Source organism: Geotrypetes seraphini, chromosome 3 (assembly GCF_902459505.1).
Source record: "Geotrypetes seraphini chromosome 3, aGeoSer1.1, whole genome shotgun sequence".
In the NCBI taxonomy this organism is placed as follows: Eukaryota; Metazoa; Chordata; class Amphibia; order Gymnophiona; family Dermophiidae; genus Geotrypetes; species Geotrypetes seraphini.
Window position 1 is genome coordinate 344,625,911 of NC_047086.1, and position 23,913 is coordinate 344,649,823.

General features: G+C 44.7%; 1 protein-coding gene across 1 annotated transcript in view; it reads left to right on the plus strand.

Annotated features, from left to right (window-relative positions):
- EHD3 (EH domain containing 3) overlaps positions 1 to 23,644 on the plus strand; it is a 101,495-nt gene extending 77,851 nt beyond the window's left edge. Inside the window, exons 4-6 of the mRNA XM_033938305.1 lie at positions 2,198 to 2,610; positions 19,884 to 20,048; positions 21,851 to 23,644. Of these exons, the coding sequence (XP_033794196.1) occupies positions 2,198 to 2,610; positions 19,884 to 20,048; positions 21,851 to 22,378 (1,106 nt within the window). The 3' untranslated portion in view covers positions 22,379 to 23,644. The remainder of the gene's footprint in view (positions 1 to 2,197; positions 2,611 to 19,883; positions 20,049 to 21,850) is intronic.
- The last annotated feature ends 269 nt before the right edge of the window (positions 23,645 to 23,913 follow it).

The window sequence follows — 23,913 nt, forward strand, 5'->3', positions numbered from 1 at the left end:
AATGAGCCCTAGCCAAGGAAAAAAGATGACTGGGGAAACTGTCGTCTGAGTAGTGGCCCCCACAGATCATTTGTGATTTGTGTACGGGGGACTACCTTTACCTTTCACCAGCACAGCTGTAGTTTTGATAGCAGTCAGTCTGCTCGAAGATAGTCTTGCAGAAATAAAAAAATTCCTTCATGTAACTGATTCAGTCAAACACCCTCCCAGTCAGGAGTGGGATAACAAACTTGTCCTTGAAATCCTGAATGTCCTGGGGTGAGATGTTGAAGGAATTTGGCAGCATCAAGGCACTAGCAAACATCTTCTAAGATAAGTGCATTCAAAATAAATATTTTTCAAGATACAGCTCAAGAGTATTATATACAGAGAAAATTAAGGAAACTGCATGAATTATGTGTGCCACTTCAGCAAGAGGTTTGGACTTTTTAAAATCAGAACTCCAAGTTACATCATGAATGAAAAAAACAGAGCACGAGTGCATTGAGTTTATTTGAATAAAAGACCAATTGCCTTTCTTTCAAGTATACGTTCACCAGCAGTCGGTGAGCGTATGCTTGCTGTCCTTTTAATACTTCTATAGATTGTGTCAGGTTGTTCCATCAGATTTTCAGTCTAAAACTATCTGTAAAATATTGGGCTAGGTTTGGGGCAAAGTCGGGATGGAATTTTAAAATGATCCTATATAGCAGGGGGGTAGCCAGACACCCAATTTTGAGTGGCTCTGAGCCCAGAGTGGGTGGGGCAAGAATCCTGCCCCACCTTCTTTTCTTCCCCTTCTTCCAGTCAGCCACCTAATTCAAAGTAAGGGGGAGAGAGGTCAGAGGCGGGGAGGGGGTGTTGTGTGGCAGCATGAGAGAGTGGGCATCTCTCCCACTGCTGGGAGGGTGTTGCTGCTGCAGGGGGTGTTTGTGGCGTGAGAGTGGGCATCTCTCCCGCTGATGGGGGCTTTGCTGCTGCAGAGGGGGGGGGGTACTTGTGGCAGGAGAGAATCGGCATCTCTCCTGCTGCTGGGGGGGGGGGGCGGGGTCAGTTGGCTTTCGAGCCGTCTCCGACACTGCCATTCCAGGGTTTTAAACAGTGCTGTCACTGTTCCAGTACCCCTGGACCAGTCACTGATTTTTGTCACCAAAAGCAGATACTGCTCTTAAGAAAATGGCATGGCAATTGAGGAGCGTGTGGCGCAGTGGTTGGATCTACAGCCTCAGCACCCTGGGGTTGTGGGTTCAAACCCCGCGCTGCTCCTTGTGACCCTGGGCAAGTCACTTAATCCTCCATAGCCCCAGGTACGTTAGATAGATTGTGAGCCCACCGGGACAGAGAGGGAAAAATGCTTGAGTACCTGATTGTAGAACCGCTTAGATAACCTTGATAGGCGGTATATAAAATCCTAATAAACTTGAAACTTGAAACTTAAGATTCCACAGGAGTGCTCATTTCAGTGTTGTAGAGCCCATTTGCATGCCAGTGTTAGAGACTGCTAGAAACATCGCTAAAGACAGATAAGCTGTTTTGATAATGTACCGCTAAAATGCCTGCAGGCTAAACTGTTGAAAAAAAGTTTAGTGACGGCATTAAGGTTTTGAGAATCTGGGCCTAAGTTTGTCAGCCTTGAATGAGACACTATCTAATATTGAGGCATTTGAATATTGTCAGTCCTGAATGAGACACGTGAATATCGGGTTGTATGCTGACTGCTCTTCTGAAGGCTGAGAATGGTTTTACAAGACCAGAATGTTCCAAATGAAGCAAATTACGCTATATGTTTTGCCCCCCCCAACACAAATGGATCTTATCATATATTTCACTCGTAGATGTGATTACTTCAATTCCTGAAGGAGCATAAGAATCCAAATAGCGCTATTGTCCAATCTTGGTCTCTTGTTGCTACTTGAAGGACTTTGAATTTTTTTTTTTCTAGTAGTTTTCAGTTAGTGGTGCTTGGTCTGTATCCTTGAATCCACATGAGGTGTATTTGTAAATTGGTGGCAGTGCTTATAGATATGACTTATCAGTATTCATTAGCAAATCCTGAAAACATGGTCAGGGGAGCTCCAAGATCTGAGCTGAGGCTCACCATTTTAAATTGTGCTTGTCGCAAGGTATGCACATAGAGAAACCTGAGATGAGGACTTTGCAATCTACCAGTCAATTTTTTTTTTTTTAAAAGTAAATATTGTCTCCTCTTCCCCTCCAGGTTATGACTTTGCTGCAGTCCTTGAATGGTTTGCTGAGAGAGTGGACCGCATCATTCTCCTCTTTGACGCCCACAAACTAGACATTTCGGATGAATTTTCAGAGGTCATCAAAGCTCTGAAGAACCACGAGGACAAGATGCGGGTGGTTTTGAACAAAGCTGACCAGATTGAGACCCAGCAGCTCATGCGGGTATATGGCGCGCTCATGTGGTCATTGGGAAAAATAGTCAACACCCCTGAAGTGATTCGCGTCTATATTGGGTCCTTTTGGGGTCATCCTCTACTGATCCCTGACAACCGCAAACTGTTTGAAGCAGAAGAACAGGACTTGTTCAGGGATATTCAAAGTCTACCACGCAATGCTGCTCTGAGAAAATTAAATGACTTGATCAAGAGGGCACGGCTAGCAAAGGTAATCCTGTTTTGTTTTGTTTTGTCTTAGTTTATTTAAAGTTTTGTAATAAGAAACAGTACACATCCAGATGGGATTCAGAGTATATAAGAATATCTTTAACACATGTAAACAGGCTGATTATTGCTTCCCTGATGTCATGTAAAGTGGGCGGAGCTAGGTTAATTGAGGGAAATTGCACTTAGCATTTGATTATGCAGCCTCTGCACATAATTTGCAGTACATATTTTTGTTTCTACATCAATTCTTGTGCAAAAGGTCATGGGCACTTTGGATCCTTTTTTTCCACTTACTGGCGGTGGCATAGTAAGGGGGAAAGTCCAGCCCGGGCATGGTCTTGCTCAGGGCACTGTCAGTTCTACTCTCTGGCACCCCACTTCCCACTCCTCCTCCTACCGCATGCATGCACCCTTCCCCTTTTTATCTTTGGTGCAAGCAGCCACCAACTTGCTGCCCTTGTCAGCTTCGGCGCTCTCTGATGTCGCTTCTGGGACCCGCGCCTACGAAGTGACATCGGAGAGAGTGCCAAAGCCAACGTGGAAAGCAAGTTTGGCGGTTGCTTGTGCTGAAGTTTAAAAAGGAACGGGGAAGGGGTGCGCGGGGAAGAGGACGGGAGAGGGGCACCACTGCCCATTGCTACGTCACTGCTTACTAGCCAGATCTTCAAAGCAGAAATGCAATGACAGGTTCTATGAGCACGTACTGGCAGGCTCCTGAGTGCAAAGTAATCTGAGAGTCTGAAACCATCTTGGAGTTACCAGTTTCCATGTTGAAAGTTCAGCATTTTTCTAAATGAGTGGTTTTTAATTCCCTTTCCGCATTATTCTTTTTCCTTCAATCTCTATTATTCTTTCTGCTCATCCCAAGCAGCCTTTTCCTGTGAATACACTTCTCGGAGAAGGCTCCCAAGTAAGGGAAGCTCAACCTGGCTGGGTAATTTTGATTTTTCTGGCTTACAGAAGTGAGGAGTCCGACTAGATTCATTACATCATGCTTAGAGCACATAAGCATTTCTCAGGGACATGAAGCCAAATTGTTATATAACCTCGTTTTTACAGGGTACACCCTTAAAACCCAAGGGAACATCTTCAGGGGCTAAGGTTTTTGGAACAGTCTAGGATGGATAACAGCATATGTGGAGACCTTAGGAGGTCATGTGCTCAGACTCTTCATAAAAATACAGCGCACACTGTTTTTGTTCCAAACCAGAAAATAAGCTTGCTGAAGTCCAAAATCAGCAAAACATGGGAAAAAAAAAAAATCCAACGCATAGAAGGAAAGGCCTGTAATATTACACTGTCCAAATATTTACAGCGATACATAGTTCAAGGAAAAATAACAATCGCATCACAAGCTTCTTGAGAAAGTTACAAGAATGTGGGGACTCCTTGGTGGGTCACCTAGGCTGCCACCGCCTCCCCCAGGCCTTTCTTGGACACTCCTGAATTTTGTGTCGCAGACAAAAATCATAGTACATACCTTGGCTGGTGTCCATCTCTAGCCAAACAAATCTGTCCCAGGGCAGTGAAATGCAGAGAGTAAGTGATTTAGCAAGGAGTTACCTAACCTATTCACTTTCCTTAGAGTGGGGAAGAGTAGGTTTCTATCGAAAATTTTGAAATAATTTCTGTATGGATTATAGTGATGTATACCTAAGGTGACCATACATCCCGTTTTGAACGGGACCGTCCCGTTTTTAGATCCCCTGTCCCATTGTCCCTACACACAGCTTCGGGATGCCGAAATGTCCCGTTTTAAGGGAGAGCATCCCAAAGCTGTGCAGGGGGACAACGGGACAGGCGATCGCTTCTTGTCCCTCCCTGCTGCGCAAAAAAAAAAAAAAGCCTCCCTTGGCCCACCGGTGTAGTGCTTTAGGCAGCGTTGTGTTCGTCATCACCCCCTCCCCGGCGCACCTGAACCCCCGTTGACCCATCCATCCGACCCTCCCACCATGAGATGACCACACACCTCCCAGCTCCATCAGCCTCCGCAGCACCCTAAATGCGCTGCTTCGCGGCATTCTACCGCCCTGATTTCCTCTGCTGCATCCCTGATGACATCAGTGACGCGGCAGAGGGAATCACGGGCAGTAGAAGGCCGCAAAGCAGCGTGTTAGAGCACTGCGGCTGCCAACGCTGCTGGAGCCAGGAGGTTTGTCGGTCGTCTCGTGGTGGGTCAGTGGGGTCGGCGGTAGTAGTGGAGGGGATGGAAAGATGCTGCTCAAGGGTTCTACTGCACAGGGGGATGGGAGGGAGAGAAGGATAGAAAAATGCCGGGTTCTACTGTATGGGGGATGGGGGAGGGTGGTAGAACTGGAAAGATGCTGCTCAAGGGTTCTACTGCACAGGGGGATGGGAGGGAGGGAGGCAGGCAGGCTAGCTTCGGGGGGGGATGACAAAGTCTGGAAGGCAGTGAGGGGGACATAGGAAGGAGGCACTGGGGGCACCAAGGACATAGGAAGGAGGGAGAGAATAGAAAGGGAGAATTGTTGGGCCTGAGTGCAGAAAGAAAGAAATGAAAAAGGATACACAGACAGAAGGAAACGCAACCAGAGACTCATGAAATCACCAGACAGCAATGGTAGGAAAAATGATTTTATTTACAATTTAGTGATCAAAATGTGTCAGTTTTGAGAATTTATATCTGCTGTCTATATTTTGCACTATATTTGTCTATTTTTCTACAGCCAACACTGTACTTTCAAAGCCCTAACAATTGCCCACAAGAGAATCTACTCCACCACCCCCTCCTACATAAAATCCAAACTTCCCATCTACAACCCCACTCGCACCCTCCGCTCAAAGTCAGAGACACGCCTATGCGTCCCCCCCGGAAGATCCCTGCTCACAGAAACTGCCCACAAACGATCCTACAGCCACTTCATTCCACACCTCTGGAACCAACTTCCCCCCCAACTTAGACAACAGAACTCATTATTAGCATTCCGTAAATCGGTAAAGACCCTCCTCTTCAATTAAAGACCTCCTCTGTCTCTCCCCCCCTTAAGCCCCACCCTCCACTCTCCTATCTCCTTCCCGAAATTCCAGTATGACCCTCTCTTACTCTATCCACTAAAAATTTGCATCTATATGCTTATAACTTTCCGTAAATTAAACTACGGTATTTCCCCCTTCTCTCTCTCTGCTTAATCTCCCTGTATTCAATTCTCTCTAAAAACTATAAATCCAACCACTAAACCTGTTGTACTACTTATATGTCTAGTTACTCCACACTGTGTATGTTCATTTGTAAACCGTTCTGAGCTATTGGGAGGACGGGATAAAAATCTAAATAAATAAATACTGAGATGACATTGCACATTTTAAAGCAGTGGCGTACCTAGCATATGTGACACCCGGGGCCCATCATTTTTTGACCCCCCCCCATCTATATGAAAAATATGATTTTTAGTAACGATCCACATCACACAAGAGTGTACCTAGGAAAAGGCAGCATCTTAAACACTGTAGCGAGCACTAGAACACCAACACATACATTGTAAAACTAAACAAGCCAGATCCTGTACAGTCAATGCTGTCAGAAAGCCATGTCCCTTTCATATACACAGACAGATACACCCTCGCCCAATATGGAATAATCACAAACTAAAAATAGAAATATGTAGACAAATGTTAAACTGAACTGCCAAGAAATCAGACTCTGCATACAATGCAACATCACAACACCACAAAACATTAATACATGTCCTCTAATACTATGCAAAATATAAAGACAGTAGATGTAAATTTGAAAAAACTGATACATAACAATCACCACTTTACAAATTAACAAATAATGAGAAATAAGAAAATACCATTTTATTGGACTAATCCCTGTAAGCTCGGTCCCCATCCCCACAAACCACCTGATTCCATCCACACAAGCCTTGAATTGCTTTATATTGAACTTATTGTATTAAAGTATAAAAAGAAACAATATTCTGTACAATTGTCAATTTATATATCATCATCTCCTCCCCACTCTCTCTTCCCCATTTCCCTTCAGCGTCCTCAGCCCACTCTCTCTCCACATGCACGCACATAAAAACAAGCAAGTAATTTTATCATTTCATTCTATTCATTCATAGAAATTAAAGTCTAAATGCCAGTCACATAACAAAACATGATTTTACAAAAATAATTCCCTGCACAGTCAAGCCTGCAAGGATTACTAGATGTCTTTCAGCAGCTCCCCTCCCTCCCTTCCCCTTACCTTCGTGGCTAAGTCAAAAATGATCTACCAACAATAAAATTTTTAAAACACACTGTACACAGAGAAAATGTTAATTATCATTTATATTCCTCGGGTTTTCAAAGAGGACAAGGCAGATGACTTTATGCAATGTCACTTCAGTAACAACTATACAAAAATAGACAAATATACCCCCTCACTTTTTACTAAACCACAATAGCGTTTTTTAGTGCAGGGAGCTGCACTGAATGCCCCATGCTGCTCTCGATGCTCATAGGCTCCCTGTGCTAAAAACCGCTATTGCGGTTTAGTAAAAGGGGGCCATAGTGCAAAATATAGACAGCATATATAAATTCTCAAAACTGACACAATTTGATCACTAAATTGAAAATAGAATCATTTTTCCTACCTTTGTTTGGTAATTTCATCAGTCTCTGGTTGCACTTTATTCTTCTGACTGTGCATCCAATATTTCTTCCCTTCTTTCAGCCTCCTCTATGCTTCCTCTCCTCCAGACCTCATTCCCTCCCCCAACTTTTTCTTTGTTTCACCCTGCCCCCTTTCTTTCTTTCTCCCTGCCCTCCCCCATGCCACTGCCATTGGGAAACATGCTGCCACTGGCCATCAGGAACAGGCCGGCGCCGAGTTTGCCCTGCTTCTCTTCCCCGCGGGGCCGACCAACTCTCACCGCCCGACGTCAATTCTAACTTCAGAGAGGACGTTCTGGGCCAGCCAGGCAACGATTGGCTGGCCCAGAACGTCCTCTCCGATGTCAGAATTGACGTCGGGCGGCGAGAGTTAGTCGGCCCCGTGGGGAAGAGAAGCAGGGCGTACTCAGCGCCGGCCTGTTCCTGATGGCCAGTGGCAGCCTTTCCCCGGTGGCAGCCTATTCCCCGGTGGGTGGCCAGCTGTGCACCCCCTTGGGGCATGCACCCGGGGCGGTCCACCCCCCCCCACCCCCTCCTTGGTACACCACTGTTTTAAAGTCATCTGCCTTGACATCTTTGAAACCCCCCCAAATATAAATAATTAACATTTTTTCTGCGTATAGTGTGCTTTGTAGTTTTTAAAAAAAATTTTATGGTTACCATTATGAATTAATAAGATATTATGTGTACATGAAAAATGAATGGAAGAAATTGGGGGTGGGGCTAGGGCAGGATGGGGGGCAGGACTTACAATTAATAGTTGTCCCCTTTAGATAAAAAAATAAATGGTCACGTTATGTATACCATTTTAGGATATAAACTGTCTTGGGTCCCTTTGTAGGCAAAGGCATTATGAGAATAAAATAGTTAAGTCCTTCCAGGAAATTTTCCTCCAACCCTTCTCAGCAGTGAGGAAGTGATAGGGTTACCATATTTTTCTTGGCAAAATCCCAGACACCTGACCCTGCCCCATTCCGCTCCGGCCATGCCCTACCCCCAATGTCTCATTATTCATGACTTCTGGGCTGTGTCCGAGGGCCTCTGAGCATGTACAGATGTGTGTGACGTCATCCACACATACTCGGAGGCCCTCCACGCACAGCCAGAGCTTTCCAAAATCCGGACAACTGCTGGGCTTTGGAAAGTCTTTCCAGGCACCCAGACAGTCCTCTAAAAAGAGGACATGTCCCCACATCAGTGGGGCCTCCAGGCACAGGACATGGCTGCCCTTCAGTTCCCCAAGTCTGGAGATTTGTAGCCCTTTATGGGACATTTCTGTAAAGGGTTTTAAAAGTTGGGTACTAATTGTTACCTTATAGTAGTGTAAACAGGCATTTATATGCCAACTAAACTAAACCTTAACATTTAGGCATGCCATGTCAACAGCAGGCTTAAATGTATGTACCTAAATATGGAACTTCAGTGTGTTACTGACAGTATTCTGAAGTTATTTGTGTAACTGGGACCAGTCCATGTGTATGCCTCCTTGCAATTACACACTAAGCATGATGTACATGAGGGTTATAAAATACAGTTGAACACGCACTTAAGCATATAACTGTAACAACCCCAAACTTTAGGCATTAAAGTTATAAAATGAGTGGGTTAGTACCTCCATGAGCCACCTTTAAGGCAGGTGAAGCTAACTTGTGTCAGTGGTTTAGCCAAGGGTGGGGCCCAGGCCCACCATTTCTTGCCTCAAGCCCACCCAGTCTAGTGGTCCATAAGGCCCCAAAAAACCTCAGTGGTGCCATCTTGCTACCCTCTCTCCCATCTGTTGTCCAGCATTTATCTTTCTGTTTCTGCACCCCACCTTTGACTTACCTAAGGAATCGCTGCTGACAACATTTTTAGGCAACCTGCGCCGGCTCTGCGGGCTTCCCTCTTACATCCCTCCCCTTGATGCCACTTCCTGTTCTTCATGGATGGGAATGCGCTAGAGGGATGCCTGCAGAGCTGGCACAGGTTGCCTATAGAAATCACTACAGGTGGCATCTCTGAGGTACACTTGGGGAGGGGGGCTTAGAAAAAGATGGACAGATGCTAGGCCAAGGGTTCCTGGAGGAACAAGTGCTGATTTGGGGCAGAGGAGAAGGGAAAAGAGAGAGTGATGTATGCAGGGGCCGAGGAGAAGATTTTATAAAAATTGCATGGACTGTATGTACAGGGATAGAAGTGAGAAGGGCCTAACCAAAACGGCAGGACTCGATCTAGCTGGAAGTTAAAGGCTCTGAGGCTGAACCGATCAGGGAGTCCCAGATATGGGCTCCTCCAAGACTGCTACCAGCGCACATGTGATACCTAGAGGAAAGCCTTGGGAAGGGAAATGCAGCCCTAAAGCACAAACCTGTGCTGAAAGTTAATAAGCAGCTTATTAAGATAGGCCAAGTTTATCTTGGAACCTGGTGAACTGGAATTTTAGGAGCTCCAGGCTAAGCCTGGCCTGTTTATGCTGAGTGTTGAAAGATTAGATAACTTGAGACTCCAGAACAAAGAAAATTGTTTGTGCTGCCTTTTGGTTTCAGAGAGAAAGTGAATGCCATGGCAGTGCAGGAGCTGACAGAAGGGAGACTTCTTGAGAACCAGGCCTGACTCCTGCATGTTTGTTTCTCTTCACCTGTGGAAAGAACAGGTTATCTTTTGCCCTGGTTGGCTGTGGTTAAGCAAGCCCCGCCCTTGTTCACATTACTATACTCCCCAGCTCTTTTCAACTCGAAATCCTTGGTGATATTTGGGGTCCTGGAGGATGTGCTGCCACATCACTCAAAAAAAAACCAAAATAAGAAAAAAAAAACCCAACCCCTCATGTGGCAAACTTCCCCTCTCCAGAAAAGTTGCTATTTAGGGATCTCTAAAGTTATAATCTGCTGCTTCCTTCTGTATGGGAGCAGGAGAGAGGAGTGTGTGGCACAGTAGTTAAAGCTACAACCTCACCACCATGAGGTTGTGGGTTCAAACCCAGGCTGCTCCTTGTGACCCTGGATAAGTCACTTAATCCCCCATTGCCCCAGGTACATTAGATTGTGAGCCCACCAGGACAGACAGGGAAAAATGCTTGACTACCTGAATAAATTAATGTAAAATCATTCTGAGCTGGGGAGAATGGTATAGAAACTTGAACAAATAAAATAAGTATCCTATTTAGGAGGAGGCTTAGCTCTGCCAGTTAAGTAAGAAGTTCACATCTATTAATAGTGTTAATTGGCATTAGTTTGAATTTATGTGCACATCTTGCTAGACATTCTATAAAGATGCACATGTAAATTATTTGAGCTTGTAACTAAATAAGGGGCATGGCCATGAGAGGGACATAGGTGGGTCACTGGTGTACATGAAAGATGTGTGCACTATTAGAGAATTCAGGGATCCATGCCTAATTTAGGGGTGAGGTTTCTGATGTAAATCCTCATGCTCAATTTTTTTGACACCCAAATTTGGGCATCATTTACTGAATCTAGTCCTATAACTTAAGAAGGAAATTATCTACAAAAATAGACCTTCGCTACTATGACTTTCACTACTTAGACCACCAATCAGAATGTTTTCTCGGGGCTGAGCTGATAGCCAATTGTATAGCACTTTGCTGCTGATTGGTTCTGATACCGAAGGCCCCTCCTATAGGATGGGCCTTAGGCACCTGAGCCAATCAGATCCTGAGGCTCCTTCCTGGTGATTGGTTCAGGTGCCTAAGACCGAAGGCTCTTGGGTATCTGAACTAATCAGTCTTAGGCCCCTCCTAATGCATCCCAGGATGCACCAGGAAAGCCCGCCATTTTGAAGAGATTGGCCTGCAGGCAGGAGGGAGTGGGCATCCCTCCTACTGTCATCTGAATAAGGTACAAGGGGGTGGATCAGGGATGTGGGTGGGTCCGGGCAGTAGTGTAGTAAGGGGGGCAGTCCACCTTGGCCACCGTCTTGGTGAGGGCGCTGGCACCCCTCCCCTCCCGTTCCTCCCCACTCCTCCCCCTGCTGCTCGCACACCTTCCCCCCCCCCCTCCTTCCACCGTACCTCTATCCCATGCCTAGGAAGTGACATGAGAGGTAGAGCTGACATAGGCAGCAAGTTGGTGATGCTTCTAGTGCCGATGAAGTTAAGAAGTACTAGGTAGGGAAGAGGTGCACATGTGGTAGGGGAGGTGGAGAAGAGGGTACGGAAGGGGGACCACAGCCCCGGGTGCCTCTCACCCTTGCTACGCCACTGGGTCCGGGTGGCTGAGGCAGAAGTGAGTGAGCATCCCTCCTGCTGATCTTTTTTTTTTTGGGGGAGGAGGGGGCGGGCTGGTGGGTCCGTAGGTTTTTAGAGCATCCGGCCCTGAGTCTGGCTTATTGCCATGATATAGAACTTTAGGGCAGTTACGAAGCTTGATCTGAACAAAGCTTGTCACAAAATCCTGCTTTGTTTAAGGGCCAATTTAATTTGTTCTGCGCTGTTATCACAGTTTTTCATTGTAAGCTAGTTCTGTGGATGAATATTTTGATTAGTTTTTCACAACTTACAAAGCAAAAACAAGGTACAGTGCAACTCGAGAGAATTAGGGCTGCAGGGTTCCCATCAGGTCAGGTAGCTGTCTAGGGTGGCAGAGGCAGAGAAGGAAAAAAGAGAAACAGAAGAAAAACATTCTCCAGAGCAGTAGTTCCCAACCCTGTCCTGAAGGACCACCAGGCCAGTCGGGTTTTTGGGATAACCCCAATGAATATGCATGAGAGAGATTTGCATATAATGGAGGTGACAGGCACGCAAATCTGCTCCATGCATATTCATTAGGGCTGTCCCAAAAATCCGACTGGCCTGGTGGTACTCCAAGACAGGGTTGGGAACCACTGCTCTAGAGATCAAACAGGAAAAAGTGGAGATGGTCAGGGGGATAATGTCACTGGAGCCACACTTAGGTTAATAATTTATTGTTGACCGATATGGTTGTGTTTTGACAAGTGCCTACATCAGGTTTCCTTGATGTTTGATGTGAGTAAACTCTGTTTTCACAGACTTTAAGCCTCATATAATCAGCTGATTTAACAAAGATACTGCTACACCCATTCAGAATGGAACAAGTTTTCACAGGCTCACAGGTTTGTGATCACTGCCATCTTGAGCTGAATCATCTGTGGCCCAGCTTCTCACATTAGAACAGGGAACATAAAAATTGCCACTGCTGGGTCAGACCAGTGGTCCATCGTGCCCAGCAGTCCACTCACACGACAGCTCTTAGGTCAAAGACCAGTGCCCTAATTGAGTCTAGCCTTACCTACATACGTTCTGGTTCAGCAGGAACTTGTCTAACCTTGTCTTGAATCCCTAGAGGGTGCTTTCTAGAGAATGACACGGTGACAAAATTCATCACCGTTCCCGTCCCCGCGGATAACCGCGGGAAACCATTTTCATGTCATTCTTTAAGGAGAGAGGAAAGAATCAGAGTATAATTGGGCACAACCACTGACCTGCAAGCTTTGCTTTGAAGAATGTTGGCATAGAAGGACCAAGGTTGAAATAGACACTAGAAAATGACACGGGATTATTTCCCGCGGTTATCCGCGGGGACGGGGACGGTGATGAATTTTGTCACCGTGTCATTCTCTAGTGCTTTCCCCTTTAACAGCCTCTGGAAGAGCGTTCCAGATTTCTACCACTCTCTGGGTGAAGAAGAACTTCCTTAACGTTTGTACAGAATCTATCCCTTTTTAACTTTAGAGAGTGCATTGCAAACTGTGCCATGGTGAGATTCTGGGTGTGCTCCTCTTCCAGCACCCTAATCACCCCATGTGATGACATCACACATGCCCATGATGTCATCGTGTCGACGTCCGTGCATTTCCAGATGCCTTCCAGCCGCAGCACTGAGTTTAGTGCCTTCGGAAAGTGGCTTGAGAAAGCTTGCAAGACACTGCTTTAGAACTGTTGAGTGCGGAGGCAGTGAGTCGGCATAGAGTGTGTCAGTAGCACCCCCTTCCCATGGTGCTAGATCCATGCTCAAACAAAGAGGGAGGGGTCACTAAGCATGGCATGCTGGGAGATGGTGAATTTTTTTAATCTCAATCGTGGCAGAAACATTTGGGCTGTGCTGGGAATTTATACACAAAGGACACTCGAGCTGTGAAAATGTGTTCTACTTCCAGGTGATATTTTGATCAATGGAAATATGTTTCTACTGTCGTTACTTATAATGAAAGTGAACTTCCCTTAATCACATTAAAAACTCATTACGTTGAGGTCTATAGCGGGGAAATTTGGCCATAAAAATATGAAATATATCATGTAATTTGAACGTTGATTGATTTACGATGAGAGCATCATGAGACTTTGTCGGTCGGACAAAATAGCATCACTTCTTTGTAGGTCGTACTGAAACGTTCTGCTTTCTCCTCTGATCCTCCCGGGCAGCTGTGGAAACAGTGTGCTCATTTCCACCATACTGGAAAAGGAAGGCAGTGCATAAATATTTGTCAGGGCATAGTTTTCGGAAATCAAACCTTTCAGGAAGGCACCGCTGCTCTCTATCCAGGTGCTAGATGCATTGCTGTGTGTCACTTTGTGCTAAGCCTACAAAAAGATCACCTTCTTGAAATATCCCTGCTATAATTCTGAGAAAAATTTCTTCAAAACGGAAAAAAAAATTAAATCTACTTAACCTGTTCTATACAGTCATGCTTACACCCCCTCCTTGGCTAACACGTAGCGTGGGCTTTAGCACCGGCAGCGGAGGTAACTGCTCCGACGCTCATAGGAATTCTATGAGCGTCAGAGCAGTTGCCGGCGCAAAAACCCGCGCTATGGGCTCCTTTTATTAAGCCGTGTTGGGGCATTAACGTGCGGAATAGCGCGCGCTAAATTGCCGCACGTGCTAGATGCTAACGCCAGCATTGAGCTGGCGTTCTAGCTGCATAGCGTGCGCTAAAATGCGTGCGCTAAACGCTAACGCGGCTTAGTAAAAGGAGCCCTATGTGTTAGTACGGCTGCATTTTTTCCATGCTCCATAATAGAACTCATACCGTTAGTTGAAAATGTCACAGTGTGTGTTGAAAAAGTGTGTGTTTGTGCCAAACTGCCTTAATAAGGTTCTACTGGCTTCTTGGGAAGGCTTTGATGCTGGGGGGGGGGGGAGGGGGGATTCCTATGCAAATGATTATAATATTTTGTAATGTTTTTCTCCCAAGTGGTTTATAAAATAAAGATTTCTTCAACCCTGTTTTTAGTGATATGACTGTTTCTGGGGGAATATTTTTTTTTTTATTATTATTATTTTTTCCTCACAATAGCACAGCTGAACAAAGTCAGCCATGACGCAGAATGACAATATAGCTTTTAAGTCTGAACAAGATGTTTTTAATTTTCTTTTTTTCTAAACATCTCTAGACTGACAGAAAGAGTCCCCCCCAGAATATTAGAGTAGTAATAAAAATTAAAAACAAACCAACCCTAAGGAGTTTATGTATGACTGTCATATCTTGTTGCTAATTGGTAGCTCTTGATACTGAACTTAGCATCCCCTTTTTGTTTTTTAAAGCCCTCCGAGAACTTATATGCTTATCAGGAGAGCATTTGAATATCACTGCTATCCAGATAATTTTTTTTGGTCTTTCTTCATCCCACCCCAAACTTGGCCCCTTCTTATATAGATAATATCAAGCCATTAGCCACATTTTCAGCTCTGTGTTGTCAGTATATTTCTAAAACCTACAGATAGTGAAGTTATACAGTCATCAGCTGCCAGGAACATATAACTTTCTTTGAATGTTGAGCCAATTGTTTGTCATTCTCACCCACTTTGGAAGTAGCACACATACAGAAATAATGCCCACTGGGTTGGTGCAATGGTGACACGAAGTCATTAATGCTAAATATTTGAGGGAGGGGCAGAAGAGAGATGGAAATGTTGTTTGGAAAGGGTTCAACAAATACGGTACATGTATTTTACTGTATAGTGGTTAAGGAATTGCAGCATTGGTGCTGTCTTCCCCTCTCATCTTTTCTTGATCACAGGTGCACGGAAAGCAGAAACTTGTACACATCAATTTTAAATATTAAACATGTGTCTGGACCAAATTCTGCAACTAGCAATGGTATCACAGTCACAGCCACATGCAAAGCAGATGCCAGACATGTAGGTTCCTATCTACGCCTATGACCACTTTGACCATAGGCACCGGTAGGCACCTTTGTGGATGGGACATCGGCTTACAATTTTTTTAAAAAATTGATTTTAAACAACGCAGTCAATTATCACATCATTTATCGCCAATTAAACCAATTTAGTTAGAGAGCAGTAGGTCACCTACCGCCACCTAACTTTTGGCGTCCTTACGAGAATCGGGGCTTGTGTGTCCATTCTTTCTGCAGGAAAAAGAATGTGCTCTTGGTTCTTTGAGTTAGTGAGCCTGTCGGACCTATTGTTTTTGCTTTTGACTGTTGCTTCTCTTTGCCGTCCCTCAGAAACTGCTGCCAGTTGCCTGGTCATGCCTAATGCTTAGGCCCACTCTGTCCAAGAATACCTAAGGGGCAGTTCTATAAAGTGGCCAGTGGCATAGTGAGGGTCTGCACTGGGCGTGGTCTTCTTCATGGCGCTGGCACCTTCCTTCCTCTCCGCCCCCCCTTCCTCCCACTGCCACTCGCCCGTACCCTTTCCATGTGCCTTTTTAATTTTGGCGTGATCAGTAATGAACTTGCTGCCTATGTCGGCATCAGCACGTTCTCTGACATCACTTCCAGGAGGAAGTGACATCAGAGAGAACTCCGAAGCTGACGTGAGCAGCAAGTTTGTCGCTACTTGCGCCGAAGTTAAAAAGGTATGGGGAAGGGACGTGAGGGGGCAGGGAAGAGGACAGGAGAGGGGTGTCGCCACCCTGGGTGCCAATCACTCTTGCTACGCCACTGAAAGTGGCACCTAGAAGCAGGTGCAAGTTGCATGCATCAAAGGTTGACAGACACCTATGTGCACTAGGCAAGTGGTTCCCAAATCTTGGCCCGGAAGCACCCCAGCAACTCGGGTCTTCAGAATATCCACAAGTAATATTCATGAGAGAGATTTGCATGCATTGCTTCCACGCAGGGATTTCAAAGTCCCTCCTTGAGGGCTGCAATCCAGTCGGGTTTTCAGGATTTCCCCAATGAATATGCTTGAGATCTGTGCATGCACTGCTTTCAAGCATATTCATTGGGGAAATCCTGAAAACCCGACTGGATTGCAGCCCTCAAGGAGGGACTTTGAAATCCCTGCGTGGAAGCAATGCATGCAAATCTCTCTCATGAATATTCATTGTGGATATCCTGAAAACCTGAGCTGCCGGGGTGCTTCTAGGACCAGGACTGGGAACCACTGGAGTAGGTGATTTTTGGGACCATCTCTGAGAAAAAGATACCAAGGTAGCGGATCCAAAATATTGAGACTGGCTGAATTTTCATGTCATAGGTCCATAAGCAGTCTGAAAAAGTTACGTTTGAATTTCTGTAACTTTTTTTTTTTTCATTTTTCATATAAACGATGGGGTTTGGACCATTATTACAGACTGCTCAAACATGTTCTCAACCCAGTCCTCAAGACACACCCAGCCAGTCAGGTTTTCATGATATCCACAATGACTATACATCAGATAAATCTGCATACAATTGAGGCAGTGTATGCAAATTTATCTCATGGATATGCATTGTGGATATCATGAAAACCTGACTGGCTGGGTGTGTCCTGAGTTCTTCTTCACTCAGAGAGTGGTAGAAATCTGGAACACTCTTCCGGAGGCTGTTATAGGAGAAAGCATCCTTCAGGGATTCAAGCCAAGGTTGGATAAGTTCCTACTGGAACAGAACATATGCAGGTAAGGCTAGACTCAAATAGGGCACTGGTCTTTGACCTAAAGGCTGCCGCGTAAGCGGACTACTAGGGCACGATGGACCACTGGTCTGACCCAGCAGCAGCAAATCTTATGTTCTTATGGGACCAGGCAGCAGTGTCAGAAGAGGGAGGAGGAGGGAAAGGTTCAAGCTGCAGGGTAGTCGTGGCCCCGGGCGTTTTGTCACCCTTTAGCGCCAGAGTCTCATCTGGTACATAGGTTAAGCCAGCCTTGTTTCCAAGTGCCTACCTGAGCATGCAAAATGCTGTTCTCTCTGCTCACACTGTTTACAAAAGTATTCCTTAAGGGGCTCATAATCGAAAGAGAAAAACATCCAAAAACCGGCTTAAGTCGGCACTTGGACAATCATAAACGAAAGATGTCTAAGTGCTGATAATAAAAACGGGTTTTGGACGTATTTCTAAATGACCTAGGCCTCCATAGTGCCGCTAAACAACCATCGCTAAACGGGGTGGGTCAGGAGGAGTGTCAAGGGTGGGAGTTGGGCGGGACGTGGGTCAGCTTAGACTTAGTCGTACAGCATGTATAACTGAAAGTTATACAACCCAGGATCGACGGAACTTGGACGTTGTGACTTCGACCATTTAAAACATATTTTAAGTCACAAAAAACCACCTAAAGTCACCAAATAAGCACTACAAACACATAATACAGATCCCCACACACTACCCCAGTGATCACCGACCCCCCCCCCCCATAAAAGTCATACTCACACCTTTAAAATTCAGCCTCCAGACCATCATCATCTGGCAGCCTGGCATATGAAAGCCTAGTCGTCCAGCACAGAGGTAGCTTAAGCCGTCTAGGGGGTGGGTTAAGGACTCGTGCCCATAAGCCTTTGTAATCACTGCATTGATACTTAAACATGTGCACTCCTCTATACACCTAAAAAACCCTTTTTTATTGGCATATAAGTGGTTCCTGTAGCTATAAGGGCTACTAGGGTGGTAGATAAGTGGGTCTAGGGGATTCTGGAAGTGGTTTGGGGGGTTCACCATGACCTATAAGGGAGCTGAAGTGAGGAGAAGACATGGCACCCTTTTTGTGAAGTTCACAGCAGTAAGGTACCCCACTAGTTAGGTGCCATGTCTGGGTGTTCAGTCCATCACTTTGCAGACCCCTCCCACGTCCAACAGGCGTTTTTGACTTGGACGAAAAGTTGGATGAAAATGTGGTATAAAAATAGATGATTTAGCGGCTTGGACGATCAGATCAGCAGGATGTATAGATAGATGATTTTCGAAACAAAAAAAAATTTTGGATGTAATTTTTGATAATGTGTCCTAGGCTGTTTTTTGTTTTTTTTTTAACTTTGGATGACTTGCGGCTTAGACGAAAATGGACTTAGACGTTCCTTTCGATTATGACCCTCCATGTCTTTAGTTCAGATAATGAAATGATGTTTCCTGTAGTGAATTGAGTGAATCAGAAGTAAAGATTGTGGATAATGTTGGAAGGATGTTTGCAGTATAGGAGAAGTTAGAAGGGAGGTATGAAGAAGCAACCTTATACTATACCATGCTAAATTTTTGTTAGAGCTATAAATTCTTCATATCAATTTAAAAAAAAAGAAGTTTTATAAGGGTCAACATTCAGCTGCCATGGTCAGCACACTTTTTTTTTTAAACACCAGCTGCAGTAGTCCAAAAAAAAAATCCAGATAGTGACTGATGCTGAATATCTGGGTAAGTGTCGGAACTTATCTGGATAACCAGGAGCTGCCTTCTATCCAGACAGCAGAGTAAATTTTGCCACTATCCAAATGTGTTTCTTGATCACCCTGGCTCTGGTGACTGTCAACATGGTGTAGAGAGAGCCAGTAAGCATATTCAGAGGCACTGGGCCGGATTCTTGAACCAGGCAGATATCGGCGGTCACCTTTAAAAGTGGCCACCGATTGCATGTCAATCATGCATCGGCGCCAGTTTTGGAATCGCACCGACACCAAAGATAGGCACCAGAAATGTAGGCTAGGGTTTGCCAGCACCTATCTTCACGTGAATCGTGCCTATGTAGGCGCTTTAGGCCGCCTAACACCACTTCTAGCATTAGCTATGCCTACTTTGGCATTCAGCGGCCTAAATGGCCTACTTAGGCACAATTCTGGCGCAGATTTTCTAGGCGCAGGGTATGTGCTTCAAATCTCAAGTTAAAAATGCTGTTTGGATGGTGTTTTTAATGGATGTACGGGCCCCTACCAGTGCCTAGAAAATTTGAGGTGGTTTGAGAATCCAGGCCTATCTGGTTAGCGCCTCTGAATATTCAGATTGGTGGTAGTTATCCGAATAGTGCTGTTATCTGGATAAGGGGCTATGTATATTGGCCCAAATACAGTATTTTTGCTTTTAGAGCAATTTGCGGTTAGAGTGTATAAAGGGGGTGCTGAAAAGTTCTCGGCCCAACCAACCAACTTCCTAAATGCTGAGCGTTATTTTGCCACTGTAGCGGACTACTGCTACTAGAACAGAACATTTCTATAGCGCTGAAAGGCATACGCAGCTCTGTACGTTTAACATACAATAGACAGTCCCTGCTCAGAAGAGCTAACAATCTAAATTATTTCGTTAAGTGCCAATTTACAGAAATGAAATTCTATGTTTTGACATTGTTTCAAATCATTGATTGAACTATATTCACGCCATTCTCTTCTTGGTTGGGCCGAGAACTTTTCAGCACCCCCTCGTAAAACAACTCCCCCCCTATCTACAATAACTGTCCATTATATAATATACCGCATGTACAGTGACCCAGTTGTTACCAAGGATAAATTTTTGTCTTGTCTATAAATTAGCTTTTCTCTCTTCATGGCAGGTTCATGCTTACATCATTAGCTCCCTGAAGAAAGAGATGCCGTCGGTGTTTGGTAAAGACAATAAGAAGAAGGAGCTCGTAAACAATCTGGGAGAAATATATGCCCGGATTGAACGGGAGCATCAGATCTCGCCAGGAGACTTCCCAAATTTGAAAAAGATGCAGGTAAAGAGTTTTTCAAGAGAAGGGTAGAAAGTGAAGGAGCAGCTCAGTAGAAGGAATGATGAGGGAGAAGGAGTGATGACTCTTGAGTGCTGGTCATGGAGGTGTTCGATGGTCTAGTTTGTTTTATTTGGATTATTGAGGCATCTTGTATGACTTATGGAATTTTATGTTTTGATGTATGTGTGGGTTTGCCAAGTTTTGGCCTTAAATGAAATTTGTTGTTGATATGACGTGTATGTTATATGTAATTTGATTTGATATGTAAGTATGTCGTTTGGTATAGTGTGTCTCTGAAGTGTTTTGTACGATAAATGTAAATCTTTTATTTTGTATGTTAATATGTAATATGCCCTGGATAAGGGTGGGTGAGAGAAAAAAAACCAGTCCTGATATCCAAGTATGGAAACAGATGTTGTGCATGTTCATACCTCGGTGGCTTCTGGGCAGTGGCGTAGTAAGGAGGGGGAGGGGTGCTTCGCCTCAGGCACTGTCTTCATAGGGGCATCAGCCCCTGTCCTCCTCTCTGCCCCCCCAACCCCCACTATCGTGTGCACTGCTTCCATTCCCTTCCCCCATACCTCACTGTGTGAACAGCAACCCTGACCTGCTTCTCGCACCAGCATCAGCTCTTTCTCTGACGTCACTTCCTGGACCCGCGCCTAGGAAGTGATGTCGTAGGAAGAGCTGACACTGGTGTGAGCAGCAGGTTGGAGTTGCTGCTCAAGCTATGAATGAGGTACAGGGGAAGGTCGCGCACATGGCTGGAGGGGTTGGGGAAGGAGAAAATGGGGTGGGGGCGGAGGAGGGTGAGGAGGGGCGCCACTGTCCCAGATGCCTCTCACCCTTGCTATGTCACTGCTTCTGGTTTTAAGAAAGGTTTGGACAAGTTCCTGGAGAAAAAGTCCATAGTCTTATTGAGAAAGACACGGGGGAAGCCACTGCTTGCCCTGTATTGGTAGCATGGAATGTTGCTACTCCTTGGGTTTTGGCCAGGTACTAGTGACCTGGATTGGCCATCGTGAGAACAGGCTACTGGGCTTGATGGACCATTGGTCTGACCCAGTAAAGCTATTCTTATGTTCTAATGCATTTTTTTCAGGTATCAAGTTCTGTTTTCCCCTCCATATTCTTATGTATGTGCAGGGGTAAGATGTTAATGGTGATAGCCCAGAGCAGTGGTCTCAAACGCAAACCCATTGCAGGGCCACATTTAAGATTTGTAGGCACTTAGAAGGTCTCAGAAAAAATAGTTAATGTCATTAAAGAAATGACAATTTTTTAATGAGGTAAAACTCTTTATAGTTTATAAATCTTTCCTTTTGAATAAGTCTTAATAATAATATTCTTATTTATAGCTAAAGAGACATATGATCAAGAAACTGTTTTATTTTACTTTTGTGTTTATGATAAAAACATACCAAGAGCCTGAAAATAGTACCTGGTAGGCTGCATGTGTCCCCCGGGCCGCAAGTTTGAGACCACTGGCCCAGAGGATAGCATTCACAGAGCCTCAGCTCCACTCTGCTTTCCTGTACTTTATTAAAATCAGCTGGAATGGAAATGCAGGAGATAGCTGTACACATAATCTGGCCAAAAAGGAGCTCAGAATTTCTATTTCTTTAAAAAATCTATAGGAAAAGAGCAGTGATGCATCGGCCTCTGAGAGGCTGGCAGAGCATTGCTGTAAACTAGCTTCCATAAATGCTTTGAAATATGAGTTTTGACAATAGAAGAATAATTCTTGATTTCTTTATGAAAGAGTGTAAAATGTGTTATTTATGTACCTGTGTTCTGTCCTAAAGGAGCAGCTGCAGGCCCAAGATTTCAGCAAATTCCAGCCACTGAAGACCAAACTTCTGGAGACAGTGGATGACATGCTGGCACATGACATTGCCCACTTGATGGTGCTTGTGCGACAAGAGGAAACGCAGAAGCCTATCCAGATAGTGAAGGGAGGGGCCTTTGAGGGCACTTTAAATGGTCCATTTGGTCATGGATATGGTGAAGGTGCAGGAGAAGGCATTGATGATGCAGACTGGGTGGTGTCCAGAGACAAACCGATGTATGACGAGATCTTTTACACACTGTCTCCAGTCAATGGCAAAGTTACAGGGGCCAATGCCAAGAAAGAGATGGTGAAGTCCAAGCTCCCCAACACAGTTCTTGGAAAGATCTGGAAACTGGCTGATATAGACAAGGATGGCATGTTAGATGATGAGGAATTTGCTTTGGCCAATCACCTCATCAAGGTCAAATTGGAAGGTCATGAGCTTCCAAATGAGCTTCCTTCCCATCTCCTTCCTCCATCCAAAAGAAAGCTAACAGAGTAAGAAAAAGAGGTCATATGTGACAGACCGAAAGGAAGCAGTCAGACACACATTTACCTAAACTGTATATGTGATGTGAAATCACTCCGTGGCCACTTTGATTTTTAGACTGATTTATTAAACATAACAAAAGCAAAAAGCTCATTTTAACAATATAATAGGCAATTAAACTTTCTGTGCAATGTTCTTGCTGCTTTGTGTGTAATCCCTTTACAGAACAGATATATGCCAACAAGGAAAGCACAGGATGGATTGTGACTTCTGTACATGCATTGGTGGGGGGGGGGGGGTGAGAATGTCCATCTCCGTTTTAAACCACATTCTCAACCAAAAATGTGTTATGCAGAAGTCTTAGCATAGGAATGTCTGTCTTTTTTTGGTGGGGGGAGGGGGTTGTTATTGATGGTCCATAAAGGGTATATTTGTGCATTCCACCCATTCCAAAAACAATTTTGATATGTGTGGGGAGGAGGAACTAAAGTGCTTGAATTATCCATTACCCGGAGCATGGAAATCTAAATGTACCAATGCATGTCACTAAGTTTTGATTAGTTGTGAATTTCTGGAAGTGTCTCAGCAAGATGATAATAGCAAGCCACTTGTATTTTTCCTTAGAAAGATGTGCACTCAATGACAAGCATCTCTATTTAGGGTGTTATGTAAACAGAAGAGATTATAGTATCTGCCAGAATCAGATAATGTTAGTCCAGGCCTGCATTTACCTTTTCTATTTCTTTGGTGGGGAGGGTCAGGTGTTTCGTATAGCACCAGAATCCGTCATTTGCAACTTCTGGCACATTTTTCACTATTTGATATTCTCTCCCAAATAATGTAGCCTAGCCATTATAGTGATAGTCCTCATCTGGGAACTACTCATCAGGGCATCTTACAGATCCTCTCACCTTCCCCACTTCCAGTGTTATGGGCACAGCCTCTGTGATGTCCTGAAGAGTCTAATGCAGGAATCGAACCCAGGCCTGATGTGTGGCAGTGTACACTGCTGCCACTGATTCACCAAGTTGCCTCCTCTCATATTTTATCATCAGCCTCCCCCCTCCTTCCTCAAATGTGGTGTTGTATTTGACTTAAATGGATAGTGCTTGCTTTTGTGGCTTGTTTTCTTTAAGCTGAGGCAACCAAACTCATTTTACTTGGGACCAACGCTGGTGGGGAGGGTCTTGTTGTTGTTTGTCTCTAAAAGGTATCAGAAGGGTATAAAACTACATACAGTTAAACTGCAAATTGTAAAGACTTAGGGGCCTGTGTAGGTTTTACCAGAAGGCAGGATATGAGAAAGGATTAGAGCAATGCCAAGATTATATCAAATGTAGTAGCTACAAAAGACATATGAAACGGGCAATGGTTTAGTTTAGTTTAGTGAAGTCATCAGCTGCCCCTTCATAGAGATACAGCTGAGATGCCCAATTTTTGGAGGGAAAATTTTAAATTGGTCCTGGATTTATAACGGCCCCATCCTCATGTATTATGGCTGTGTTTTTCAACTTCAGGTACCCACTAAGTCAAAAAAAAAATTTCAA